Source organism: Prinia subflava, chromosome Z (genome assembly GCF_021018805.1).
Source record: "Prinia subflava isolate CZ2003 ecotype Zambia chromosome Z, Cam_Psub_1.2, whole genome shotgun sequence".
NCBI lineage: Eukaryota > Metazoa > Chordata > Aves > Passeriformes > Cisticolidae > Prinia > Prinia subflava.
This window is the reverse complement of record NC_086283.1, coordinates 29690909-29715302: the sequence shown is the minus strand read 5'-3', so window position 1 is coordinate 29715302 and position 24394 is coordinate 29690909. Positions and strand designations below refer to the sequence as shown.

General features: G+C 41.1%; 1 protein-coding gene across 1 annotated transcript; it reads left to right on the top strand.

The window, feature by feature from the left end:
- The first annotated feature begins 448 nt into the window (after positions 1-448).
- Positions 449-23374, top strand: LMNB1 (lamin B1). The gene is made up of 11 exons (XM_063423056.1): positions 449-958; positions 9687-9843; positions 10727-10852; positions 11839-12009; positions 13342-13467; positions 16655-16875; positions 18058-18283; positions 20251-20355; positions 20784-20903; positions 21584-21697; positions 22666-23374. Exons 1-11 carry the CDS (start codon positions 612-614, stop codon positions 22705-22707), a joined length of 1755 nt encoding a protein of 584 aa, XP_063279126.1. The 5' UTR covers positions 449-611; the 3' UTR covers positions 22708-23374.
- The last annotated feature ends 1020 nt before the right edge of the window (positions 23375-24394 follow it).

Below are 24394 nucleotides of genomic sequence, written 5' to 3'. Positions count from 1 at the left end.
CAGGCACTGGAACGGGCTGCCCAGGGACGTACTGGAGTCACCAACCCCGGAGGTGCTTAAGGAAAGCCTGAGCTCAATGCCATGCTCTTGTTGACAGGGTAGTGTCCGGCCACACGCTGGGCTCGATCATCCTCGCCGGATTTATCTCGTGATTCTGCAATTTATAGCCACACCACCAAACGACTGCATCTCCCCAAGACTGCTCGCCCAGGCGAGGGGCGCTGCGGAGAGGCCGGGCGCGGTGCCGACGCGGGGTCCGTCTCCCTTTGTCCGGGGCCATGGGTGGGAACGGGGGGCGGGATGAGGGGCGGGAACGCGCGCGGGGCGTGGGCGCGGCCCGGGGGCGTGGCCTCAGTGGCGCACCCGCTGGCCATTGGCGGGTTTTGAATTTAGCCCGCGGCAGAGAGCGGCTCGCGATTGGCTGGCGCGCGGTCACGTGGGCGGGAGGGTCGCGAGCGCGGTCCGGCGCGGCGGGGCGGGCGCGCGGCCATATTGGATCGGTGCGGAGCCGGCGGAGGAGGTGTCGACGGCGGCCGTCGGTCCGCGCGTCCGCCTGTCAGTCCGTCCCCGCCCGATCCCCGCCCCACCGGTGTCCCCCCCGCCCGCGCTCCATGGCCGAACCCACGCCGCGGACCCGCGGCCCAGCCGTCGCAGCGATGCCGCAGAGCCCGACGCGCATCTCCCGCCTGCAGGAGAAGGAGGAGCTGCGGCAGCTGAACGACCGCCTGGCAGTGTACATCGACAAGGTGCGGAGCCTGGAGACGGAGAACAGCGCGCTGCAGCTGCAGGTGACCCAGCGGGAGGAGGTGCGGGGCCGTGAGGTCACCGGGCTCAAGGCGATCTACGAGGCGGAGCTGGCGGACGCGCGGCGGGCGCTGGACGACACGGCGCGGGAGCGCGCCAAGCTGCAGATCGAGCTGGGCAAGCTGCGCGCCGAGCACGAGCAGCTGCTGGGCAGGTGGGCAGCGGCAAAGCTCCGGGAAGCACCCGTAGGATGGGGGGATAGAAATCGGGATGCGGGCGGAGCGGTGGCGGAGGCACCCGCGGTGCGCTCTCTGCGCCGCTGCCCGCCCGTCCCGCGGGCGCTCCGCCGGGGGCTGCGCGGCCGGGAATGAATGAGGGAATGAATGAGGCACGGGCAGCGCTGCCGCCGCTCCGCCCCGGCGTGGAGCGCCGGCCCCGAGCGCCGCCCCTGCCGGGTGCGAGTGCCCCGGTCCCCGCAGCATCCGCGGCCGGTCCGGCTCCCGGGTGCCCGTCGTGATGGCTCCGACCGGTGCAGACGGAAAAAGGGGGAAGCTTGGGCTAGATATTAGGTAGAAATTCCTAACTGTGCGAGTGGTGAGGCGCTAGAACAGGTTATACTGAGAGGCTGGCGCTTGAAAAATGAGCTGAAGTGCTCGGGTTGCTACCCGCAGTAAGAGAGACCTGAGAGCACCTTGCTGTATCTAAGGGAGGCTGGAGAGAGATTTTTGACAAGGGTGATAGAGTGATAGAACACGATGGGAATGGCTTTAAATTGAAGAAGAGCATGTTTAGATGCAATATTGGGAAAAAATTCTTGGCTGTGAGAGAGGTGAGGCCCTAGCACAGGTTGCCCAGAGAAGTTGTGGATGCCTCATCTCTGGAAGTGTTCCAGGCCAGGCTTGATGGAGCTCTGAACGATCTCCAGAGGCAGTCCCTACTTCTGGCTGGGGACTTGGAACTAGAGGGGCTTTAGAGTCCTTTCCAGTCCCTTAACATTCTGTGATGCCATGACTATTCATCGCTCCCTGCACGAACAGGGAGTTGTCTTTAATGTTCAGGCTGCTCCGGAGCGAAATATAGAACTTTACTGAAAAAGATTAACTTAATAATATGAAAATACTCACTAGGTAATACATGGACCATACTTCAACCCAAAGAGAACTGTGATTTCTGTGTGCCTTCCTGGATGTTCGGAAGTTATCAAAGGTAGAATTTGTGTCTACACATACCCCAGACTGAGGAGGGCTCTAGGGCACAGTGCCACGATCCTCACTCTTGCAACAAACTGATTTTGAGACACTAGATTTGTTTCTTAAACATTCAACTCGATTAAATTGTTTGTTTGGTTCCTTATCTGTGTTTACATTCGATTTGATTTCTGTGACTGCTGCAGTTCTGAGCATTCACGCTTTAGTCTTGGAATCACAAGGTATGTCAATATTGGGAGGGGAAAAAACCTCCAGAACTGTTATTCTTCCTCTGCTACTTTGTCTTAAATGCCCCTTCAGCCCTTATTTTTCATGATGAAAAAGATACTTCATGTATAACCAGTATATTGATGTTCTTGTGCATCTGCAGACAGCTCTCATATCTTTTGGTCTCTGTTATTTAAAAAACTAAAACTGTGAGCCTTTAATTAGTGAGACTGGTTGTTCTTCAGGTTACCTCTTGGCACCATATGAAAGGTCTTAAATCAGAGTGGTCGTTGACAGTGATAGGGAAGGCCAGGTGTAGCTGCAGACAAGCACCAACATTATTTGGCTCCAAGGTCAAGCGAGGAATTTCCATTTTGTAGTGATTTTATTGAGGAAGATGTGCTCTTGTGTCAGCTTCTCACAAGACTCCATGTCTGGGATTGGGATCTAAATGCAGTCTGTAGTGGATTGCCTTTCTGTGGCTGGGACCAAAGCATTAATAATGTGGACATGGACGTCTGCATATTCTGTCTTGCATTTGCCTGTGATGGGATACTTGGCAAAAACTTGACGTTTTGGTGGGGGCAGAGTGTTGATTGCCAAGAACTCCTGAATAGTTTACAACAAACACTGCTGTTTGGAGCTCTTGGATTCCACTTGTTTGTGGCTCTTCGGTGTTGTTTGATGCCAGACCTCATGATGGGCGTGCAGTTTCTTAGTCTTCTTTGAGGTTGTTAAGATGGATATCTTGGGGATATCTAAGCTTATCTGTAATTCTATTTGCAAAGTCTTTAAAAGGAGTGAAGGGGTTTTTCACTTGAACTGGAGCACACTCCCTCATGGCTTCTTAAAGCTGTTAAGTCACATTATAACCTGACAAAAATACTCTTAAAAACACTTTGCACAAGTGTGCATAGGAGTACTGTAAATGTTTGCAAGGTAAGATGAGAATGTGTGCTCTTAACTGAGTTCTCCTTGCCTTCTCTGAAAGCTAAACTGCAGTGTGTGATGTATGCATTGGCTTTTGTTTAAACGTGAATATATAGTATTTTGGATCTAAAAGCCACTTGGGGAAAAAAACAAACCAACAAAAAACCTCACAAAAACCAACAAACAAAAGTTTCCTGGTGTGTTTGGTTTGTGTGGTTTAGGTATTCTGGTAGCCATGTCATAACTCAAATTAGTGATAGCTTTGGTTCCGTGCAGAATCAGTGGAGATAAATGTGAGGAGAAATGGCTCTCAAGGTCTTCTGCGTCTGTGCAGGGAGCAAAGATGATTTGCCACTTAGTTGTGTGAATTTAGGCAATATTATTCATGGTCTAGTTGGCCTTCTTGTCCTATTTGAATATTTTTTGCAGGTGTTATTCTTGTGCAACTCTGCTTTCTCTGGTTAGCATGGCATCCTTCTTAATTGCTTGAACCATTTTATTCCAGTCGTCTTTCAGTCACTCTTTGAATAAGTGCATCAAACTCAACCTTCTAGTTGCTCTCAAAGGGCTGTAGGACTTCTCTTATTCTTTGTTTACAAAAATTAAAGATTCAGCACCTGTTTGTTGGATTTGCTGACTTTAGTGCCATCTATACGATGTGATGCACCAAAAAAGCTTGCTCTGTTTATACTTCTAATCACCCAAGGAAATTTGCATTTGTTTCTTTAGCTGACGCTCCTGTATATAGCAGATTTGTTGCATACTCTCCTTCTAGAGTACTTGCCACGCAGTGGGTTCTGCTGCAGCTAAATATGAAGCTTTCCCTTCATACTTCAAATCTCTAAAGAATTGGGGCAGGGGGGGGAAGTGAGATTAAAAAAAACAGCTTCCCTATTTCTGTTCTGGGGAGGGAATGGGAAAGTGATACTCATAATTCTGTAAGTAGGAAGCTTGTGATGTAGAATGGAAGTAAGAGAAAGTAAATCTGTGTATCTCAAGACTTGGGGGGAAAAAAGCCCATGAAATTTGAGTTCCAGGTGTACAGAATTCTTGGAGAGCTCTTGGGAGGTGGAGAAGAGGGATATCTCTCTTCCACAGTTAGAGAAAGAATTGAGAGACCGTATCAATTTCACAGTATTTCCAATTTATTTTCTCATTAGTGATTAGGCAAGACTTCACTGTATGCTTTGCTATTTGGGTGGTGGCTGTTGTACAGACATGCCTCCACTTCCCTCATTTAAATAAATAGTGTAGCGACTGCTACAATGTTGCAATCAAGGGCTGTACAAGACACCAACAGTAGCTCTAGAGAGAACGTGTCTATGTACATTGATTTCCAGTGGCTGGACTTGCTGATGAACAGTAAAGGTGAAAGGAGGTAGTTACTTGTAGATATCTGGATCATGAAGTCTCCAAATATGTGATGATACAATTAGCAACAAATTATTTTGGTGTAACAACTCCTGTTATTTTTAAGTAGAATGCCCTTCCTGCAAGGGAGTAGCTTTGCCTTGGCTGGGAGTTCAGATTGCTCAAATTCCGTATTTCTTCAGAAAAGAGTTAAACAGACAAGGCATACAAATCAGTGAAAGATGTGATCCATGGGCATTTCATAATGCCATCACTTAAGCAGCACATTCCGATTGCTCCATCACATCCTACAAGACTGGATGAAGCTTCTGGTTTTGAGGGGAAGTGTCATGGGTTCATCATTTCCCCAGGTGCACACCAGGGAGAACTGCTGAGCCAAGATGGTGGGGGGGAGAAGCGTCCCGTCTCACTGGAGCAATTGACTTAACAAGGGTGCACATTGTGAAGTTTGGCACAGCTGTGTCACCAAGTCGTGTTGAACAAGGGCCGTTCGGAAAGCCAGGCTGGCTGTTGTGTTGTGTGGCTGTGCTGGTGGGTCAGGTGTCAACATAGTTTTCCACTGGTGGAAATTATTTTCAAGATAAAGAAAATTTATTTCAAAGAACGTTTGTGTTAGGGACTTAATTAAGTGTACAGCAGGTCAAAAATCCCCAGCTGGACTTGTCCACATTCTGGTCGGGCGTGTGAGGAAATTGTGTTATTTAGGAGGCATAAGCTGGTGTTAACACTAGTTCATTTGGGAAACCCATTGTTTGCATTTGTCTTTGGCAGGCTGAGGTTTCATTGTGGCAGTTTGCCAGTGCTGAGGGACATCTGCTCTCCTGGAAAGAGGAGACAATGTGATTAAAGTAACTTTGAAGGAAATTGTATATTTTATTGAACATGTTGGTAAAGGATTTAATCTTTCTTTATTATCTTCAGGTGTTTTGTAGAGTGCAAGCATTAATAGCAAGTGTAATTTTTGGCAAGGAGCTAAACTTTAATTTTAAATATCAAAGAGATAATTTATCTGTATGTCTGGCCCTGAATCTCCAATTGGCTTTCCTTCTGATCTACACTCTGAAGTACATTTCTACACTGAGATTGGTAAGTAAAATAAATATCAGGAACAGCCTCCCATAAGCCTGTGGCTTGAATTACTGTGCAAGTGTGTGGTGCTCTGCAGCTGGTACCCTGAGCAGCTACACAGAACCATGTGGTGTTGGTGCAGGCAAAGATGTGACACCTGTTGCAGGGTTTTCCAGGGTGCACATGTGCTGCAAAGGAGCTGGGAAAGAACTGTGGAAAGGAAGCTGACTTGAAATTTTTTGAGGCATAATTTTGTTATTGTAGGTGATCTTGAAAAGTGAGGCAAAGATTAGAGTCTGGGAAACTCCAGAGCTTTAATCCAAAATCTTGTCATTGTTTTGATGTGTACCATAGAACACTCAGAAGAGGAAGGAGTGGGATGATTAACTTGTTGCAAAATAATTGTGATTGTAATCGTAATCAAAAAATTATTAACTTGTTGCAAAAGCCACTGCAATGTAAGAATTTATATTCTCAAGTAAGCAGTCTTTTGTGCAGTGTAGGACATAAATATTTGGTCTCAAATATGTGGACATGTAATGATGACATGGTAACGGGGAGTGGTTTGCTATGTATTTATGTAGGTTCTGCTTAGAAATGGGTTATAGTAATGGGATTCATATAGATGACAGTGAACTTTAGGTTGGATTTCAATCAGGATCACAGCTGAGCAGTGTGTGTCCAGAAATGATGTGTTGTTGTTGGTTTCAAACACTACATTTTAATAAAATGGCTGGCATGAGACAGGTTGAAACCACATTACATATATTTATTTAGAGAAAAGCCAAATTCATTCAGTTACTCTTATTTTCATGTTGATCTCTATTCAAAAATTTGAATGCTCTTAAGTACTTCTTACGTTATTTTAAACCACTTTCTTGCAAAATACAGCCTTAGCATTTTGTCTGCCATAGGGGAAAAATGTGGTAAATTGACTGCTGGCTAAATAAAACATAGAGAATTTGTGACTGTAGTTGGGAGTTTTTAAATTATTTTCATATTTCTCCACAACTGGAGTAGAAAGCCAGCCCACTGTGCAGTAAATGTAATTTTATATGCATCTAAATATAGGTTGCATTATCAGGAATCACGTGTGTATCTATGTCATGACTTGGCTGAGAGACAATGCTTTTCGAGGAGGGTTTGATTAATGTTGGTAATGCTTAGCTTTGTGATCAGACTCTTAAGTAGTGGCATAAAAGAGTGGGTGGGGTGTGGGAGGTCAGAAGAATCTGCTGTAGGGTGGTGGCATCCTGCACTTGGTCAGTTTCAAAGGAACTTTTGAATTATACCTCTCCAGGTCTGGCTGGTGACAGCTTAACTTGAATTAGGTGTGTGGTTTGTCTGGCTCCAGATGGTCAGTTCAGCTTATTGAACAGCTAGAAAATTATTTCTTTGGGCTTTTTGTTTGACTGAGGTTTTGGGGTTTTTGTTGTTGTTGGGTGTGGGTTTTTTCATTTGTGTTTTTGTTTGTTTGTTTGTGGTTTTTTGTTTGTTTTCAATGGGGTTTTTTTTTGGTTTTTTGTATGACTTTTTTATTAACTTAGCAAGAAATTTAAGGATATTATGGGAAATTTTACGTTGTTGTTAACAATTCCATGGATAAGAAGATCCACACACTTTGAAGTCAAAAGAGAGCTTACTTCTTTGAAAAAGATGCAAGTCAGCAATTACTTTTTTGCTTTTATTTTCCTTTAATGAGTCAAACTACTTGAAAAGGAGTACAGTTCTTCGTAATTTCTGAACACTGCAACAGGAAGGTGTTTGAGGTTTTTTCATTTGCTATATTCAGATTCAGCTTTGGCTCTCTGGAGAGGAAGAAGACAGCAATTGTCCAGAGGCTGAAGTTCATGGTGAAAATTAGTGGGTGTAAGGGTGAAGTATGTGTTGTATACATTAGTGTTTGTTTTTATAAATCACAGACGCTTTTCTGATCTTTCCCTCCTTTCCTGTATTCCCTTTAGGGCTGGGATGACACTGCTGAGTTGCTGAGATTTCATCTGGCTTCCAGCGTTTGAAGTGTTGAGCTCCAGTTTCTGTTTTCTCTCTGAGAATGTGTTCAGCTGAGCTGTCTCATAATTAGACAACTCATGACACTAACAACTAATAGTCCTTAATTTTAATTCTCCACCCACCCACCACCACCCCTGCTGTGGCTTTTGTTACATTAAATTATAGTGTGGCTTCACAGACAGTTTTGTTGCAAACAAGCCAGAAAGGGCTGATCTAACGGGTAATATTCACCTATTGTAGTACAGGTACTACACTGGATTTTAATCATGTTGTTGTTGCTAGTCCATTTTATAATACACTTTTCTCTCTGCTGATGCATGGCAAGCATGCTCTTCTCAGCTGTCTTTCAGTCTGTAAATGCATTAAAAAGTTATTTGCATTAAAAAATTTTAAAAGCCAAGTAGTTTTAAGGTATCCACACTTTGGATAGTGACATATTTGGGGGAATCTCCCTGTTTCAGAGTCTAGGATAATTTGGAGCAGACTGGGGAGCAGCATGCTGTCTATAGTTCTGCAACTTTCTCATTTCAGGGTCTGACTTGATAGGCTTGGTTTCAGCATGGGACAGGTAGTTTCTTCATCTTTTGATTAAACAGTTTTTTTCCAGCAGTGAATCAAACAATAAGTGTCTGCTGTGGGCCCTCATACTTCCTCATAGAGGATGTACTGGGGCAACATACCTTGCCTTCCTTCTTTTTCCTTTTCTGCTGCACACCTTCCTTGCATGCTGAAGTTCCAACAGGCCTGAGTGGAAGAGAAAGAACAGGACAGAACCTCTAGGGAATAATGCAGAGAGGTGGAAGCAGGAATGTCCAAACCCTAAATCCTGTGGTTTTGTCCAAGCTGTGGACCCAGCTGTGGGTCTGAGGAGTGAAATGCCACAAAGGGATTGGGGAGTGTTGAGCAGAAGGAAGCAGCTGAGTGCAGAAGAGAGTGTTTTTGTGTGTCTCGGGGGCTCTCAGCCTGCCCCTTGGATGCCACAGGGGCAGCAGGTGCTAATCCCATGGGATCGGGATTAGGGAGCGCTAAATCTGTTGTGTAAAGCCTGCCATGTGGTGTGGCTGTGCTGCTGAAACCTCCAGACATACATTCCGTCCCTGTGTCCCTCTGTGTGCACCCACCTCTCCCAAGCATGATAAGTGCAGGTAATCTTGAAAAAAGGATCTTTTAAAGCTGAAGGTCTCTCCTTTTAAAATTGTGTTGATTTTGCATTAGGTCTCATTTTGTTGAGAAGTGTTGCTGTGTCTTATAAGCTGTACCATAATGAAAAAGAGTAGTGGATGTGTTCTGAATCTATCTAATTTTAAGTCATATCAGCATTATGTTGCTAATTTTACTCTTTAGTGTTTTGTTGTGTTTTTTTTGTTTGTTTGTTTTTGTTTTTGTTTTTTGTTTTTTGGTGTTTGTTTGTTTGTTTGTTTGTTTTTACTTCTGGAAAGCATGACAACTGAAGAAGGATATGCCTGCTGTGGTATTATTGAGCGTAAATCTGTCCATTCCTTTAAAAAGTTCATAGTTCAATTAAAACCACCTGGGACTTCTGCATGCTACTGCCTGTAGTGGACAAAAGTAGATATCCCAGGCAGAAAATTTATGAACTCCAAGACTAAAGAACTTGCTACTTGCTTTTAATGGGTGCTTGTGCCATCTAAGGACAAGAAACATTTTGATTCATGAATTTGGATTTCCTTTCCCCTGTTTTTGATAGCAGCCTGTTACAGGATTATTTGTGGATAATGAACTTGTATCTAGGTGACATTATGTTTTGCCCATTTGACTTCTCTGTTTGAATGTGCTGATTTAGGAAATAAGCACCTAGAAAATGCTTGACTGCTTGTCTAGACACAAAATCCAATTTGAAAATCTTCTGTGCTTGCCTTCACACAGAAATCACATCACCTCTGCACCAGTGTGATTTCTGTGATGGCAGATATTGTTGTATAGACAGGATTTGAGTCTGTTTCCTCAGGTCTGTGGAACTTCGCCAATTTTGAAGGTGCTGCAAAGCGCAGTAAATTTAGCTGGCACAAAATGGTTTTAACTGATGTTTCTCAAGTCTGAGATTCAGATTGTTTTATTAGTCAGCAGTTGACTTTGGGAGTATTTCTAGGTTTTCATGCAACCATTTTCTCTGGTTTGTTCCAGCTATGCAAAAAAGGAATCTGACCTCAGTGGAGCCCAGGTCAAACTTCGTGAGTTTGAAGCAGCCCTGAATTCTAAAGAAGCTGCACTGGCCACAGCCCTTGGTGATAAGAAAAGTCTGGAGGGAGAAATTGAAGATTTGAAAGATCAAATTAGAGAGGTGAGGAGAAGAAACATTTAACCATCAATTTTTGTTAGCCAGTTGAGGTGGTTTTCTGTACTATGAGCTGCCAATTGATAAAATAAAACTTTGTAACAAAAAAAAAAAAAAAAAAAAAAAAAAAGAGGATGAAAACCTGTCATCTGATCATAGCTGGAGCAAATTGTGATTCACTTTCAACACTAGAAGCAGTACTGAGTAGGTTTCTGAGTCCAGCAGTGTTGAGTTTTATTAATAACATGAATGGTGGAAGAGAGAGCTCTTAAAACTGCAGATGCTGAAATTGCAAGGGGTACTTAGGGGGAAGAAAGCAGGTCAAGAGTCTTGACTCATTTCAGACGTGATTTGGAGGGGCAGATTGACTTCACAAGAGCAGATAATAACTGACAAATAACAGTTTCTCTCTACCCTCCTTTTGGTTCTGCCTGTGGTTCTCCATGTTCTGGTGGAACAATGAGGAGGAAAACCTCTTGTCCTAGTTTTGCTGGCCTTTTGATTTGTGATCTTGTGCAGCACCACCTCAAGAGGACAAATTGTGGAAACCAGGAAGCTAGTGTTTTCCATGTATTAAAAATTTATTTGTAAGGAAAATTATAAATTAGCTATTTTAATGCTAGTTACTAGCATGTTACTAGCTAGTAACTTGTCATTACAAGCATGTTATTAGTCACTAGCTAGTTACTAGCATGTGAAATATATAGAACTCACTTGTATAAGCAACTGCAAAAGTGTGTGTGTGTGTGATCTGTAATATTACTGGGGTAAATATTGGAATATGATTGTGAAGTTAAACCTTAATGTGTCATTAGCTGTAGTTCTGTGAGGCTCTGGCCATCATGTGAGTTCTGCTGTCTAATTGTGTTGATTCTTTTATTTCTTAAAGCTTGAAGCTTCTTTAGCTGCTGCCAAGGACCAGCTTATAAACGAAACCTTGCAGAAGGTGGACCTTGAAAACCGTTGTCAGAGCCTCATTGAGGACTTGGAATTCCGTAAAAATATGTATGAGGAGGTAAATTTAGCCTCAAGAATTAACATTTTTAAAGAGAAGAAGACAACTGGGAGGTCATTCTAGAATAGAAAAATGGTTTAGGTTGGGAGGTACCTCTGCAAGTTGTCTGAACTCCTACTCCGAGTAGGGTTTACCTCTGTTCTAGCATGAAGATTTCTGACTTCCTTTTTCTAGGAAAAATGATTTTAACTCTGAATTCTTGTGGCAGAATAACTTCATGTATCATGTTGTTTTGTCTTAAATTCTGATAATAATATGCAATGCATATGTCTTTTCTTATTAATGAGAGCACAGATTAGTAATTTTCCACATAATCCCATTATAAGAAATAAAGTGGAGGGAGACAAAAACAGGTGCTCTGGACCTGAAATGTTTTTAATTTCAAACCTTTCTATTAGGATGCTTTTGAATAATGGAAACAAAAATGGATGAATAGTTGTCTTTTAGAACTTTTTCTTGCCACCCTTCCTTTTACCTGTGGCTATTGAGACTTTCCAGGAGGAACATTAGGGCTGTAACAAATGTACTTGACGAAATGTACTTCTGTTCCATGTGTCCTTTTTCTTGCTAGGAGAATTTTCAGCTTTATTCCATGTTGTTGGAATCAGTTTCTTTCCAGAGAAAGCACAAGCAAGCACACAAGTAAATGGGGAAAGTGGGGTGACTGTTATTTCATGGTAGTTCAATTTTGTTGAAGCACAGAAGACACCTCAAGAAAGCAGGGATATATTTCTAAAATCCAGTGATGCTGAGGTGTATTTGTTGAAAGTTCAGACAACTCTCATAAAAAATATGATGATGATATCGTAGCTCTTATTTTAATGAGTGGCCATTGCAAAATAAGACTGGGGAGACTGTTTCTACTAAAGGTTTCATGTCAAAATAATCTGATACTAGAACCTGCATTACTCCACTCAGCAGGATAGTCTTCTGAAATTTTTGTCCTGTATTTACTGAGTGTTACCATGTTTTTCTGGTTGTCACAGGAAATCAATGAGACAAGAAGGAAGCATGAAACTCGCCTGGTCGAGGTTGATTCTGGGCGTCAGATTGAATACGAGCACAAGCTGGCCCAGGCTCTACATGAGATCAGAGAGCAGCACGATGCGCAAGTGAAGCTGTACAAAGAAGAGCTCGAAGAGACTTACCATTCCAAAGTGAGAACATGTTTTCACACAGCTGTTTGATGTACTTTGTTTTTGTTTTGCTTAATAGCATAATTACTGGCAGCTCAGAGGGGTTTATTAGGGAGCTGGGTTTGAAATTACCATGCGTTGGAGTGTGAATTTGCATTTTCACATCTCACTTTGGGAGCAGGTTTAATCCTCATCAAGTGTAATAACAGAAGGGAAGGAAGCACTGTGTGAGGGTGATCTGGGGGAAAAAGTGATTAATGCTAGAATTACTGTGGATTCAAGGAAAATACATGCATTGTTAAGCATGATACGGAGCAGTGGTCAGTAAGGTGTCCCATACTTTGTATAAAAATTCATAATGGGGCTTGCTGAGAACACAGAAGATAGAGTCCTCTGAGCCTGTACAAAATATGGGGAAGTTTTACAATGCCCAGCAACTTCTGTTTTTTACTCATCTAGGCAGAAAGCTGAAATCAGTTAAACTTCATAATTTCCTTCCTCTGCTGTTATTCAGCATTTATGAAAGGAGGCACCCTAATGTCTCAACCGAACCTGGTTTCTGTGGCTTGTACTTGTTGCAGTTAGTATTTTTTAAAACCAGGGTGGGATGCTACAGCAGAAAGGTTCAGACAAACTGAATTTATCAGTGTAGGTTTTGGTCTTTCCAGCCTGCCTACCTCCAGGCTTCAGTCTGGCTTGGAAAATATTATTTAAAATATGATCTAGCCAAAAATGCAACCTCTCATTGCTTTCTTGGTCTTTCTCATCATGTATACTTTCCTGGAATCTTGGAAACTTATTTAAAAAAAAATAAATTGCTTTGCATCATCATCGTCAAGTTGAATAAATCTACAGTGCAGCTCAAGTGTGGTAGTGTTCAGCAAAAATGATGTAGTTACTTTTATGAAAGTAAAACTATTCAAGATTGAAGTGACAGAATGAAGCAGTAATGGCTTAGGGTGCTGGTACCTAATTTGCTTATATTGCCTGAAAGTTAACAAGTTTCCCTCTTTTTAGAGAATTGGTATTTCAGTTTAGCCTCTTCAGTTTAAGTGTATTAAATAAACTTTGGTCAGCATGAAAACGGAATTTAGTAGTTAAGTTTCAGTAACATTTACAAGGGAAAGTTTTAATCCTAAAGTAAATATTCAGATAATTGGAACTCCAGGCAGGACTATCCAAGATGGTAACCGAGGCACCACATTTTAGTCCTAAAGAAAGAAAAGTTTTATTGCGTTGGAGTTGCAGAGAGGAACTCAGTGGCTTATCGTAGTGTGTGGGTTTTTGGCAATTCATTCTTTCTTCTAGTGAAAGTTATTTTGAAACTGATGTCTTCACTTTGGTGCCCTGCAGCTGGAGAGTGCCAGGCTGTCCTCGGAGATGAGCAGCTCTGCAGCCAACACCATCAGGGAGCAGCTGAACGAGAGCCGCATGCGCATTGACAGCCTGTCCTCCCACATCACCAGCCTCCAGAAAGAGGTAGCCAGCTGTGCCTCCTTGGTCCTGCTATTTACAGCTGTTGATTTTTGTATTAAAGGGCTTTTCTTTCTGTTACCATTTTTTGTTTTTGTGTTAAAGCTCTATCTTTCCCTTAACTTGTAAGTATATTCAGCGTCACGACCAGAGTTTGTCTTCTCTCCTGCTCTGTACTTTTTCAAATTTCTTAATGTCTCCTTTTGACAAACTTTATTTTCTTTTTCTGTGTGTAGTATTCTGCTATAGAGCTAATGTTTGAAATAGGGTACTGTCAACTGGCATTTGTTAAAATTTTTATTGATAGATGAGGCAGTTTTAAACAAATGTGTATTAAGTGTTCTTGACACTCCAAGCAGTTTAGTAGTGATTGGACTAGCCTAGTGTAGAATTCCTGTAAAGCAACATTCAAAGCCAGAACTGGAATTTGCAATCTCTTTTCATCCTAAATCCACTTTGCTTCTAGACATCTAAAAAAACCAAAACTAATGATGTGATCTTGCCCAGATTGGGAATGTGAGACTGAGTAAAAACATCAAATTACTGTACTTGAGCATCTGTAGGGCAGGATCTTGAGCAGAAATTGGTTATTCCTAGATCACAGAGAGCATAGATCACACCCAAAGAAGTATGACATAATGTATGACAAGTGATATGTTCAGCACTGTCATATTTGTAACATTGTGTGCACTGCAGCAGGAAATCCAGAGTGAAAATGAGAAGTTTTAGGAGTTAGTTTGGAAAGACAGGTGTCTGCCAGGGAAAGCCAGAACTTCCCTTGGAATGGAGAATGTAAACCCCCTACGTCCAAATTATTATAATTTTGCAATTAAGGGCTTTCAGGCAAAGATTTGGGAATAGGAATAACAGTTCTTTACTAGGAATATTAATAATACAAATGTAGCAAAGCAAAGAAACAAACAAAAATCCTAGAAACATTGACAGAGTCAAAATACGACCTGACACCCTGGTCAGGGTGTTGGAGGCAGTCCAAATAAGGCCTCCTGGAGTAACAGATGTGGTTCTGTGGAGTAGAGGTGATCCTGTAGACGGGTCCAATGATGATGAGATGGGTCCGGTCTTCCTCTGGAATCCAGGGGGAAAACCAGATACCTGGTGTTCCTACATCTCAGTTTTTATCTAGGTAGGACTGGTTGTCTCCTTCCCACTGGGTGGTGCATCTCACAATGGGATGATGTAATGTGCCATGTCATTGGTGAGCCTTAATGGCCCATTAACAGAAGATAACCCCCACAGGGAGGATGGGTCTTGGCAGAGACAAGGAACATTGCTCCATCTGGTTTTAACAGCTGGCCCATTATCAGAAGGCATCTGCCCCCCTCCCCCCTGGAGTTATGAGAAATAGTTTATACAAGAGATAAAGAAAAAAACACCTCCCCAACCTGTTTCAACAGATGATAAATAGAATACACGTTTTTCATTATATATTGCAGCCCAAGACACTCACTTGAAAATGCAACAAAACATTTAAACTTTTTTAGGAATATAAAATACTATTACTGTTTGATCCTTTTTGTGATACATTTTGAATTTTATTCCTCCTGTACAGTAGACTAGTAGGACATCAAAATTCTGTGTATTTCAAGTGAAAAAAATATGAATGCGGGGGACATTTCCTAATTTTCCAAATAAATTGGCAGATACTAGTAAGAATCTTCCTAGTTTTCCTTTTATCTAGTCAGGTTAGTCTCTAGAAAAGATCAGGTGATATAATGAATGTACATAAGGTTCCACAGGAATTGGATCGAAAGTTTTGGCCATTTAGGTCTTATTTCTGCCTTTAGATTACCATCATCTTCTGGGGTTCAGTTAACAGGTTTTTTAAGTTAATTTTCTCTATTCTGTTACTTCAAGAATGACAGCTTGGTTCAGAGGACTTGCTTCTGCACTGACAGTGTTTGTTGCTAAATTCAAGGCAACCAACTTCAGGGAAAATCACTTATGTCATTTCAACTGAGACTTTCCTCTGAAGAAACCATTTTGCTATGGTTTTGGGGTGGGATTTTTTTTTTTAAGCATTAGTGAAGTCAGCCAGTACACTTTTGTTTTCCACTTTAGTAGCACTATATTAAGCTTTATTTTCTTGGAAATCTCTTATCCCTGATGCTGGTCTGGTTTGAGTTGCCAGCACTGAACTCTGTAGTAGACTCCACTGTATCTTAAATGTGACACAAAACTCCATTTATTAAATTCCTTATCTGACTCTTAGCATTAACAACCAGTTACACTGGTCCCTGTGTCAGACATGTAGACTCCCTTCTCTCTCTGTCTCTGAAATATGTGGTGACTTCCTAAATAAGGGTTCATGCATAGCAGACTTCATGATTATGGGGCATTGGTTCCTGCCCTTTAATTAAAAAAAGTATTAAATCTCAAGGAGCTGTGAAACAGAAGAAAGCCTGCTCATGGTAAGTCAACCCTAAAGCTGCTATCATTTTGGGCTTTCTTTGATAAGCATTCCATTCTGGGTGTACAATTTTAAGATCTGCTGGCTTGATGGATTTTTTGAAGCAGGAGACAAATCAGATTTCTTCAAGGAATGCTTATCGCCACATTGAGCAAGCCTTGGAGGCTTCAATGATAGGCAGACAGGTTTTCACTGAGAACAACCCCCGTTCCTTTAGGGGAGCTGCCTTCCAGAATTCAGGATTAGCAGCACCAAGCCACAGCACAAAGCAGACATCTGGAAATTCCATAACACTTAAACAACCCCAGGGGTGGTGACTCCTCCACCTGCCTCCCAGGGCAGCCCATTCCAATATCTAACCTCCCTTTAGGTAAAGAAATTTGCAATGTCCAGGCGAAACTTCTCCTGGTGCAGCTTAAGACTGTGTTCCTATCTGACACATTAAACAGTTAAACTCTTAAGCTCAATTTGTCTTTCCATAGTAAATTCAAGTACAGTTGCATATTTTCAGACCTCAGAACAATGGAGCAAAGTAGTTATTTTTACAAGGATGTTGCAATTTTCACTGGAATTCAAGATGTTTATGTTTGTAGTAGGTGAGATGGAGAGCCAGAAGTTAAATTATGGGTAAGTTTGAACTTAGAAATAGGGGAGGACACAAGTTCTGTGTTTTGAATTCTGTGTTGCCTGAACAGCAGAGCATGTGGAGGCTTGGGTGGGCTTTCCTTTGCACTGTCATTGATATTTTCAATGCTTTTTCTTTAGTCTAGAGCATGGCAGGACAGAGCACAGGAGCTGGAGAGCAGCTTGACCCAGGAACAAGAAAACTGCCGCAAAACACTGGCAGAGAAGGAGAAGGAAATTGCAGAGATAAGAAATCAGATGCAGGAGCAGCTGACTGACTATGAGCAGCTCCTGGATGTTAAACTGGCACTTGACATGGAGATCAATGCATACCGGAAGTTGCTGGAGGGTGAAGAGGAGAGGTAGGAAAGGACATGGCAACAAGGTGGTGTCTCTGTGCTTTACTTGTCTCTTTCTCTGTTAAAAAGCAGTTTGTAGTGGTGCTTGACTGCTTTCAAAGGCACTTTGAAAGGTTTTGCCCCCTCCTGTCTGACACAGTTCTAAGTCACCATGAGACAAGCACAATGATTATCAGACTGGCTTTCAGGGCAGCAAACACCTTTTTTTTTTTTTAAGATCCAGCACAGAAAAGTAGTGAATTGTATGCCTCTTTGGTGCTGCTAATATTCTTCAAAATTAACTGCAGGGTTAATTAATTTTTACACAAATTTCTTTAGGTATAGAATAATTTTAATAAAGTCACAGCCATTATGATTGCCCAGCTCATCAGCCAGCTGCATTTTCCCCATCTGGCCTCAGTTTTCTTCCAATACTGAGAATTTTCACCTCTGTCACAACTGTCATGTAAAGCAGTTTCATTCTTCACTGTATTCTGAGCTGCTCACTACCGATTCCTCTCAACTGTGGGGATAAAGCCAAAGCTTTTATGCCACTGTGTTTTTGCATTAATTTCCCACAGTAGCTTAAGTCTCCCTAGGGTTTTTGTTTCTTTATAGTCTTTAACAGTTGCACAGAAATGCTTTTACACTCTGAATGTAGTAGTCCAGCAGTATTCTGTGCGCCAGGAGCATAAATCAGATGTTTGACAACGTTTTACTCTTAAGTATTAAGCATTCACTTCTTCATGTAACATGCTTTGTGTTTACTCTGTTGCTGTATAAATCTAAGGGAAGAGGAGGAGATGGAAGAAAGTTTATTTAAAAAGGAAGTTGGGAAAAGTAAAACCAAATGATTGAATCATTAAGGCTGGAAAATATTTGAGTCCAGCTGTTGACCCAGCACTGCCATGGTCAGCACTAAACTGTGTCCCCAAGTGCCACATACCTGTGTGTTTCCGACACTTCCCTGGGCAAAGCCTGACTGCCTTTTCCATGAAGCAGTTCCTCCTGATACCCTGTGTACACCATCCCTCGCCCAGATTGTGCTGCCTCCTCTCAGTCTGTCCCTCATTCCCTGTGACCAGAGCCCAGCCCCCAGCTCGCTTCACCCTCCTGCCAGGGAGTTGTGGAGAGCTGGGAGGTCCCTCCCTGAGCCTCCCTTTCTCTGATGTGATGTGTGTGTGTGCTCTTCCTTCTCTACGCCAGGCTGAAGCTGTCCCCCAGCCCCTCCTCCCGGGTGACCGTCTCGCGGGCCTCGTCCAGCCGCAGCGTCCGCACGGCCGGCGGCAAGAGGAAGAGGATCGATGTGGAGGAGTCCGAGGCCAGCAGCAGTGTGACCATTTCCCACTCTGCCTCTGCCACGGGAAACGTGTCCATCGAGGAGATAGACGTGGATGGGAAATTCATCCGCTTGAAGAACACCTCTGAGCAGGTTTGGAAGTGCCACACGTGTCATGAGTTGAGGCACAAGGGCATCCTCAGTGCCCTTGCAGCTCCCAGGCTTTGTGCTGATCCCAGGGCTTGTGGCATTAAGGAACTGGTGTGTCTCAAAGAAGGTTTTCACACACTGTTCTGGATTGATGGTGACTTTTCCCCAAAGATATTCAATGCTTTTGTTTTACTGCAAGGTGGCCTGTTCACCAAATCTTTACCTGCACTTCAGCGTTCTGCATTGCAAGTGACGTACCTGTAAAACTTTACAGATGACATTGTTCCTGATAAGGAAATGCTGCATAATAAGAAGAATAGGATAAGAAATTCTGCAAGCAGACACCAGGCTGCATTAGAAGCCTTTTCAGCACTTTCTCTGCCTTAAAAAGGCCCCAAAGAAATATATACAGATGTAGAATAAAGGTCTAGATGAAATTAAATGCCAATGTTCCTTGTATCTGCATAGAGCTTTCCTAAATCATGTTTTTTCTTCTTCCTTGGCTGCACCCATAATTTTATGAGCCCTCAGTTCCCAAGCCAAAGCCACTGTTACAAAGACTACTGAGAGTATTTTAGTCTGTGAATAGGTTGTGGTTTATACTGGGAGGGTACGCATATCCACAGAAATGAAGAACCCTTTGATAAATAATAATCACAACTTTTCCTTACGTACATTACATTTCCCTCCTTGATCTTCACTTAAAGACAGCTCATCATGGTGATTTAGGTGACAAAGACTGGCTGGTTCCAAGTGTCCCAGACCCCTCTAATCAGTGAGGATGTGGATAGGGTCCTCCAGACAGTGATAATGTGGGTTGTAATTACCTGTAATTACTGTGCCTGGGGAGCAGTGGTTTGGTTTAGTGAATTCAGAATGTCAAGAAAACTTGACATTTCTTTTGAACTAGACACTTCAATGTGTGAATGACTCAATTCAGCCAGGTCAAAAACTATTTCTAATGAGTCAGAACCTGCCTTTTTTTGCTATTTTTGAGGGTTTTTTTTTGAGCTTCCCCCCTGCCACACACATACTTGTTTACCACATAGACTCTCCCCTTACCTTTTATTGCTTACACATCCATTGTTTCATAAGGAAGGAGAAGCATCAGATTTGTTCCCAGTAACTCTGGGTGGTTCATGTTTTTAGCACTTTTCTAGGAGGTCTAGATTTGAGCAACTCCCTGTAGTGCAGTGTAATAAACTGTACTTGGAGAATATTGACAAGTGATTTGACAGTTTATATAAATAAATAGATTTTTAAAAACTGTAAAATCCTCTCTAAGTATGGTATGTTTCTGGTGCAATGACAAACTGAATGTCAGCTTCCTTTGAAATATATAAGATTGTTCATTTTAGATAATTTTAACCAACAGTGGCAACTGTTGAATGATCAGAAACCATCTTGGTGGTAGAGTTTAAAAAATGCGTACTCTTGTTTTGAATTTAAAAAATACCTACTCTTGTTTTGAAGCAGTGATTCTGTAAAGATGACCTGTATATGTTTTGTTAATGCTTTTCAAGTAGTTGATAGGAAAAGAAATACAGAGAGTATGTGGTGGCAGGTGTGCATATGTAAAAATATTTCAAGAATACTAACAGGAATATTTTGTTTTCTAGGAAGCCTGCTTGCCATTCTGTGCTTCAAAAAACAATAAATATTTGTAAGGGGATTTTAATATTTAATACATATTACTAATATGTATTTCTCTGAACCAAGTGATAACAAAACTGATGCAAATCATAAACATTAGTTAACATCAGAACTCAAAAGTAGGATATATTAAGCTTTAACTTCAAATAAGAGGTAAGATAAATTTACCTAAAATAATACCATGCTGAAGATCAAGTGATAATAAACCCTTTCACTGAATGTTTTATGTGTGTCTCAACCTTAAAGATAAAACACACTGCATGTATAGCAGGAAGTGAATGCTGGTGGGAGTTTTTTTTTTCTCTCCCTTTTCTTAGGATCAACCTATGGGAGGTTGGGAGATGATCCGAAAAATAGGAGACACTTCTGCAAGTTACAGATATACCTCAAGATACGTACTAAAGGCAGGCCAGACTGTTACAGTAAGTTGTCAAGTTTCAGCTGCTCACATGAGATGGACTTCAGCCCAACTTCTGTGGGTCAGAAAGACACAAGGTTTTCTTAGTTTTGTCTTCCTATGTTCAGGAAATAATCACCTGTGTTTGTGTTGGGCATTCATTGTGTCAGTTGCTGGGACAATTAATACAGAGAGATGTTTTTCAGAACTTCACTTTCTCTATGAAGCAGTAATTTTCACCATGTACAGGTGAAAATTTTACATCATATTACATATTCTAAAGTCCCTGCATTAAAAACGTGTGTATTTTGTTGTACAAAAGTTCGGAAGATGCTTGATTTTCTTCACTGGAAGAGATTCACATTCACTTAAATGAAATACATTAACTGATTAAGTCATTTGGAAATGTGTAAGACTGGCAAAAAAATGTTCGTGTGTGACTTCTGTTGTCAGATCTGGGCTGCAAATGCTGGAGTAACTGCGAGCCCTCCCACTGACCTCATCTGGAAGAACCATAATTCCTGGGGCACTGGTGAAGATGTGAAAGTTGTGCTGAAAAATTCTCAGGGAGAGGTAAAGTACCTCAGATCTGTGTGAGCTTTTTCTGTGGTAGCATCGCCTACAAAGATGCAGGTTAGGGCTCCTAGGAATGCAATGCAGTGTTTGGTAAAGTTTTGTCCTTTTGGAGAATTAGCTGCAATTTAGAAATGCCTCCACTGAAGCCTGTGATTCTTTTTCTCTGTATTGAGTCTAAATAGCAAATAATTACTTGTTCAGGCACCTCCCTCATGCCAGGAGCTGGGCAGTGCCTTAGAATACACTTTGAAAAGAAAGTTTTGGTAAACTCTTCAGTGATTTGTCTTCTAAATTAGTTTTCCTTAAACCTGTGTGCTTATGAGGAGTGGGGAATCCCACTGTGAAATCCATGTGGAGCAATGAGGGGTTAATTCAGGTGAGGTGTGATTTAAAGCTTGGGGTGGGGCAGTTACTGTGATATGCTGCAATTTAAAGAAAATACTTAAATATATATGAAAAAAGAAGATTTTGGAAGAACCAGATGAGTATTTTGGCAGAAACAGTATTTTTAATCTTTAAAACTGACCTGTTTATGCTCAGCAATACCTGAAAAGTATACAAACAAAATGGATAAAGGTAGTTTCCCCAGCAGCTAGAGCTTTCATTTCTCAAAATCTTAAACAGGTGAGCAACAGGAGATTTTTTTTAAGAGTTCAACTTTTAAAAATGTATTGCAGGAGGTTGCTCAGAGAAGCACTGTGTTCAAAACAACAGCACGTAAAGGAGAAGATGAGGAAGTTGAGGAAGAAGCAGCAGAAGCTCTGGATGAGGAAGACATTTACCATCAGCAGGTATTTTCTTTTAGGGCTAACAAGGTTATCTACCTTGAAAAAAGAGAGACATTAGGTCATGAGTTCTTTAAAAAAAATCTAAAAATGAAGTGTGGATGTTCTTTTATTTTTATTTTTTTAATCAGTAATTAATGAAAGCATGGAACTGTCTTACTGAAACCAGTGTAAAAGTATTGCCTAATATATATCTTCTTGCAGAGAAGTACACTTTTTTAAAAGCTTAAAGGTAAGGGGATTTTTTTCCTTAAACTCTTTTCCTAATAAGATTTCCCCCCCATGCCAATTGTTTATGGTGAGGTTTTGCTTAAGCAGGTAAATTTACTGAAAGTTTTGAGAATTTAAATCGCTTTGTCTCTGGTAGAGAAAATCACGTTAGTGTCTTCTGTTCACATATTTTCTCTGATAGAGAAAATTTGAGATTTGAAAACTCTTAGAGAAAAAATGTCCCTGGTGTGCTGAAAAAATGAAGTTCTGAAGACCCAAAAAAAAAGACTGTTGGAAATGGGAGATGTTAGATTACTTATATGAAACCTCTCATGGTGCTTGTATATCCTCTCTGATTCAAGTATGGCAATTATTTGTACTTTTCTGGTACCTGTTCTCCATTATTCCTCAATAGGAAAGGACATGTAACATCCTTTTAATTCCAGGGTATAACACGTTGTACAGCCTTGGTGACTGTTGTTTGTACCATGCCAGGCCAATAATTTAATATATTAAAAAGTATATCTATATAATATATATATAAAATACATATTTAATTAATATATATTTAATGTACAATTCATATAAAATTATATATACTTATTTAAAAGTATTATATTAAAAAGCCTGGATTATTCTGAGTAGGAAGACATTTTGCTGTTGGGGTAGTTGGGGTTTTTGTTGTTGTTTTGGGCGGGAGTTGATGTTTCTCGGTGGGGTTTTTTTGTTTGTTTTGTTTTAAATGTTCTCCCTATTCACAACAGGTAGAGCAAAGGGCATCCAACAGAAGCTGTGTGGTCATGTGAAATTCCAGCCACTCCAGGCTCTTCCAGCCATGGTAATCCCTGCTTGCAGAAGAGCCTTCTGAGAAGCACAATGTTGTTTTCCTGTCTGTGAATTTTTAAAGCTGCGAGTCTGATGGCCTTAAATTTCCTTTGCCACTGAATAAAAAGGAAGATTTGTCACAAGCATCTCAACTTCCTTACAGGACGTGAGCTGGTGACTCCTGACAAGGAGAATTGCGAATTGATGCTCCTGTCTGTCTGATTTATACACCAGTCTCTCTTCATTGAAACCTTGCTGGAGTAGGAATATTCCAGTGTGTTTTGGGGATCGATTTTTTTAGATTATACCACTCTAGACTAGTTGCTATGACCTCTTTGTATTTTAGGTGCTGTTGGGGATTGGTTTAGAATTCTTAATTCTGGAAGAATATTCATGTTACACCCTGTAGTTGTGTTAAGATAGTGTTACCAGCTTAGATTTTCATATGTGATTTTTTTCTAACAAATTAGAAAGATGTTTTAATATGGATTGCCTTACTTGTTTACAATTTCTAGTAACAAAGTCTCTAGAGGTCTAGTCTACATTTGTATGGGAAACAGTTGTAATTTTGCCAATGTTGAAACTTTTTCTGTCCTTTTCACATTATTCTGATGTCTGGAAAGCATTTAAATAAAGTATCTCTGTGCTACAGAATAAAGCTTTTGGAATTTGTTTCTTAGAACTGAGCTAGAAGTTCAATCAGCATTGAATCCTTGAAATTGATGGGCTTTGAAGCTGAGGAAATGTCCTTTAAGTGGAACAGCAGCATTTGAGATGCAGATTTCTTCTGTATAATGACCGATAATTGCTTCACATCTGGAAAACTAATTCTTTAGAGCATTTATTCACAATCTGTTGCATTTGTGCTCATCTTTGCTTATGGTTCTTTTCTTACTGGACTGGCTTTTACTGCATCACGCAAGTACCAGGCTAAGCAGTTTGAGCAAGCACAGTAACATAAATTTAGAACTGTTGTAAAATGGTTGTCTTTGACCCAGCCTGAATATATTGTTTTAAAAGCATGGCCAGGATTTTGGAAGTTGATTAGAATTCTTTTTTTAATTGACTGGACTATGTTTTTTTTTTTCATGGCAAAATTAAGACTTTTTTACTTGTCTTTCTCTTGGATGAGCCCTTTTCTGTGACCAGTGTAGTGGCATTTCAACCATGTTCCAGCAGAAGGTAGAAAGGAGGGGTTGATGGACGGTTCTTAAGTTATGGTAGGAACCTTTCTGCATGATAAAATTCTTAGTTATAGCTTTAGTAGAGCCTGTTCTTTGATGACAATGGGAGAAAATGAATTTTAGAATAATTTTTCTTTTGTTCTTTGCTGTGGCAGGAATTCCTGTAAATTAGCAGAAGGGAATGTTGGGAAACACAACTATGAAACATCCTGCCACAAGGTGGAGGTCTTGTTTTGCATGTCTTTTTTAATACTTGTTCAGCAACAACCCAACACTTACCTGCAAGTTCCATAACTTTATTATTATTATTATTATTATTATTATTATTATTATTATTATTATTATTATTATTGGTACTGGCAATAAATAAAAATTGCATCCTCTTGCAGGTGAAAACTCCTTAGCAATTTAGTGCTCGTAGCTGGATAAACACTTAATCAGATTTTTTTCTGCTCAAATACACTCATTCCTGTGAAAAACACAT

Coding starts and splice junctions, on each gene's coding strand:
- LMNB1 (XM_063423056.1), top strand. CDS start 612: ATGGCCGAACCCACGCCGCGGACCCGCGGCCCAGCCGTCGCAGCGATG. Junction 9,844..10,726: donor TGAAAGATCAAATTAGAGAG/GTGAGGAGAAGA, acceptor TATTTCTTAAAG/CTTGAAGCTTCTTTAGCTGC. Junction 16,876..18,057: donor CTGGAGGGTGAAGAGGAGAG/GTAGGAAAGGAC, acceptor TCTCTACGCCAG/GCTGAAGCTGTCCCCCAGCC.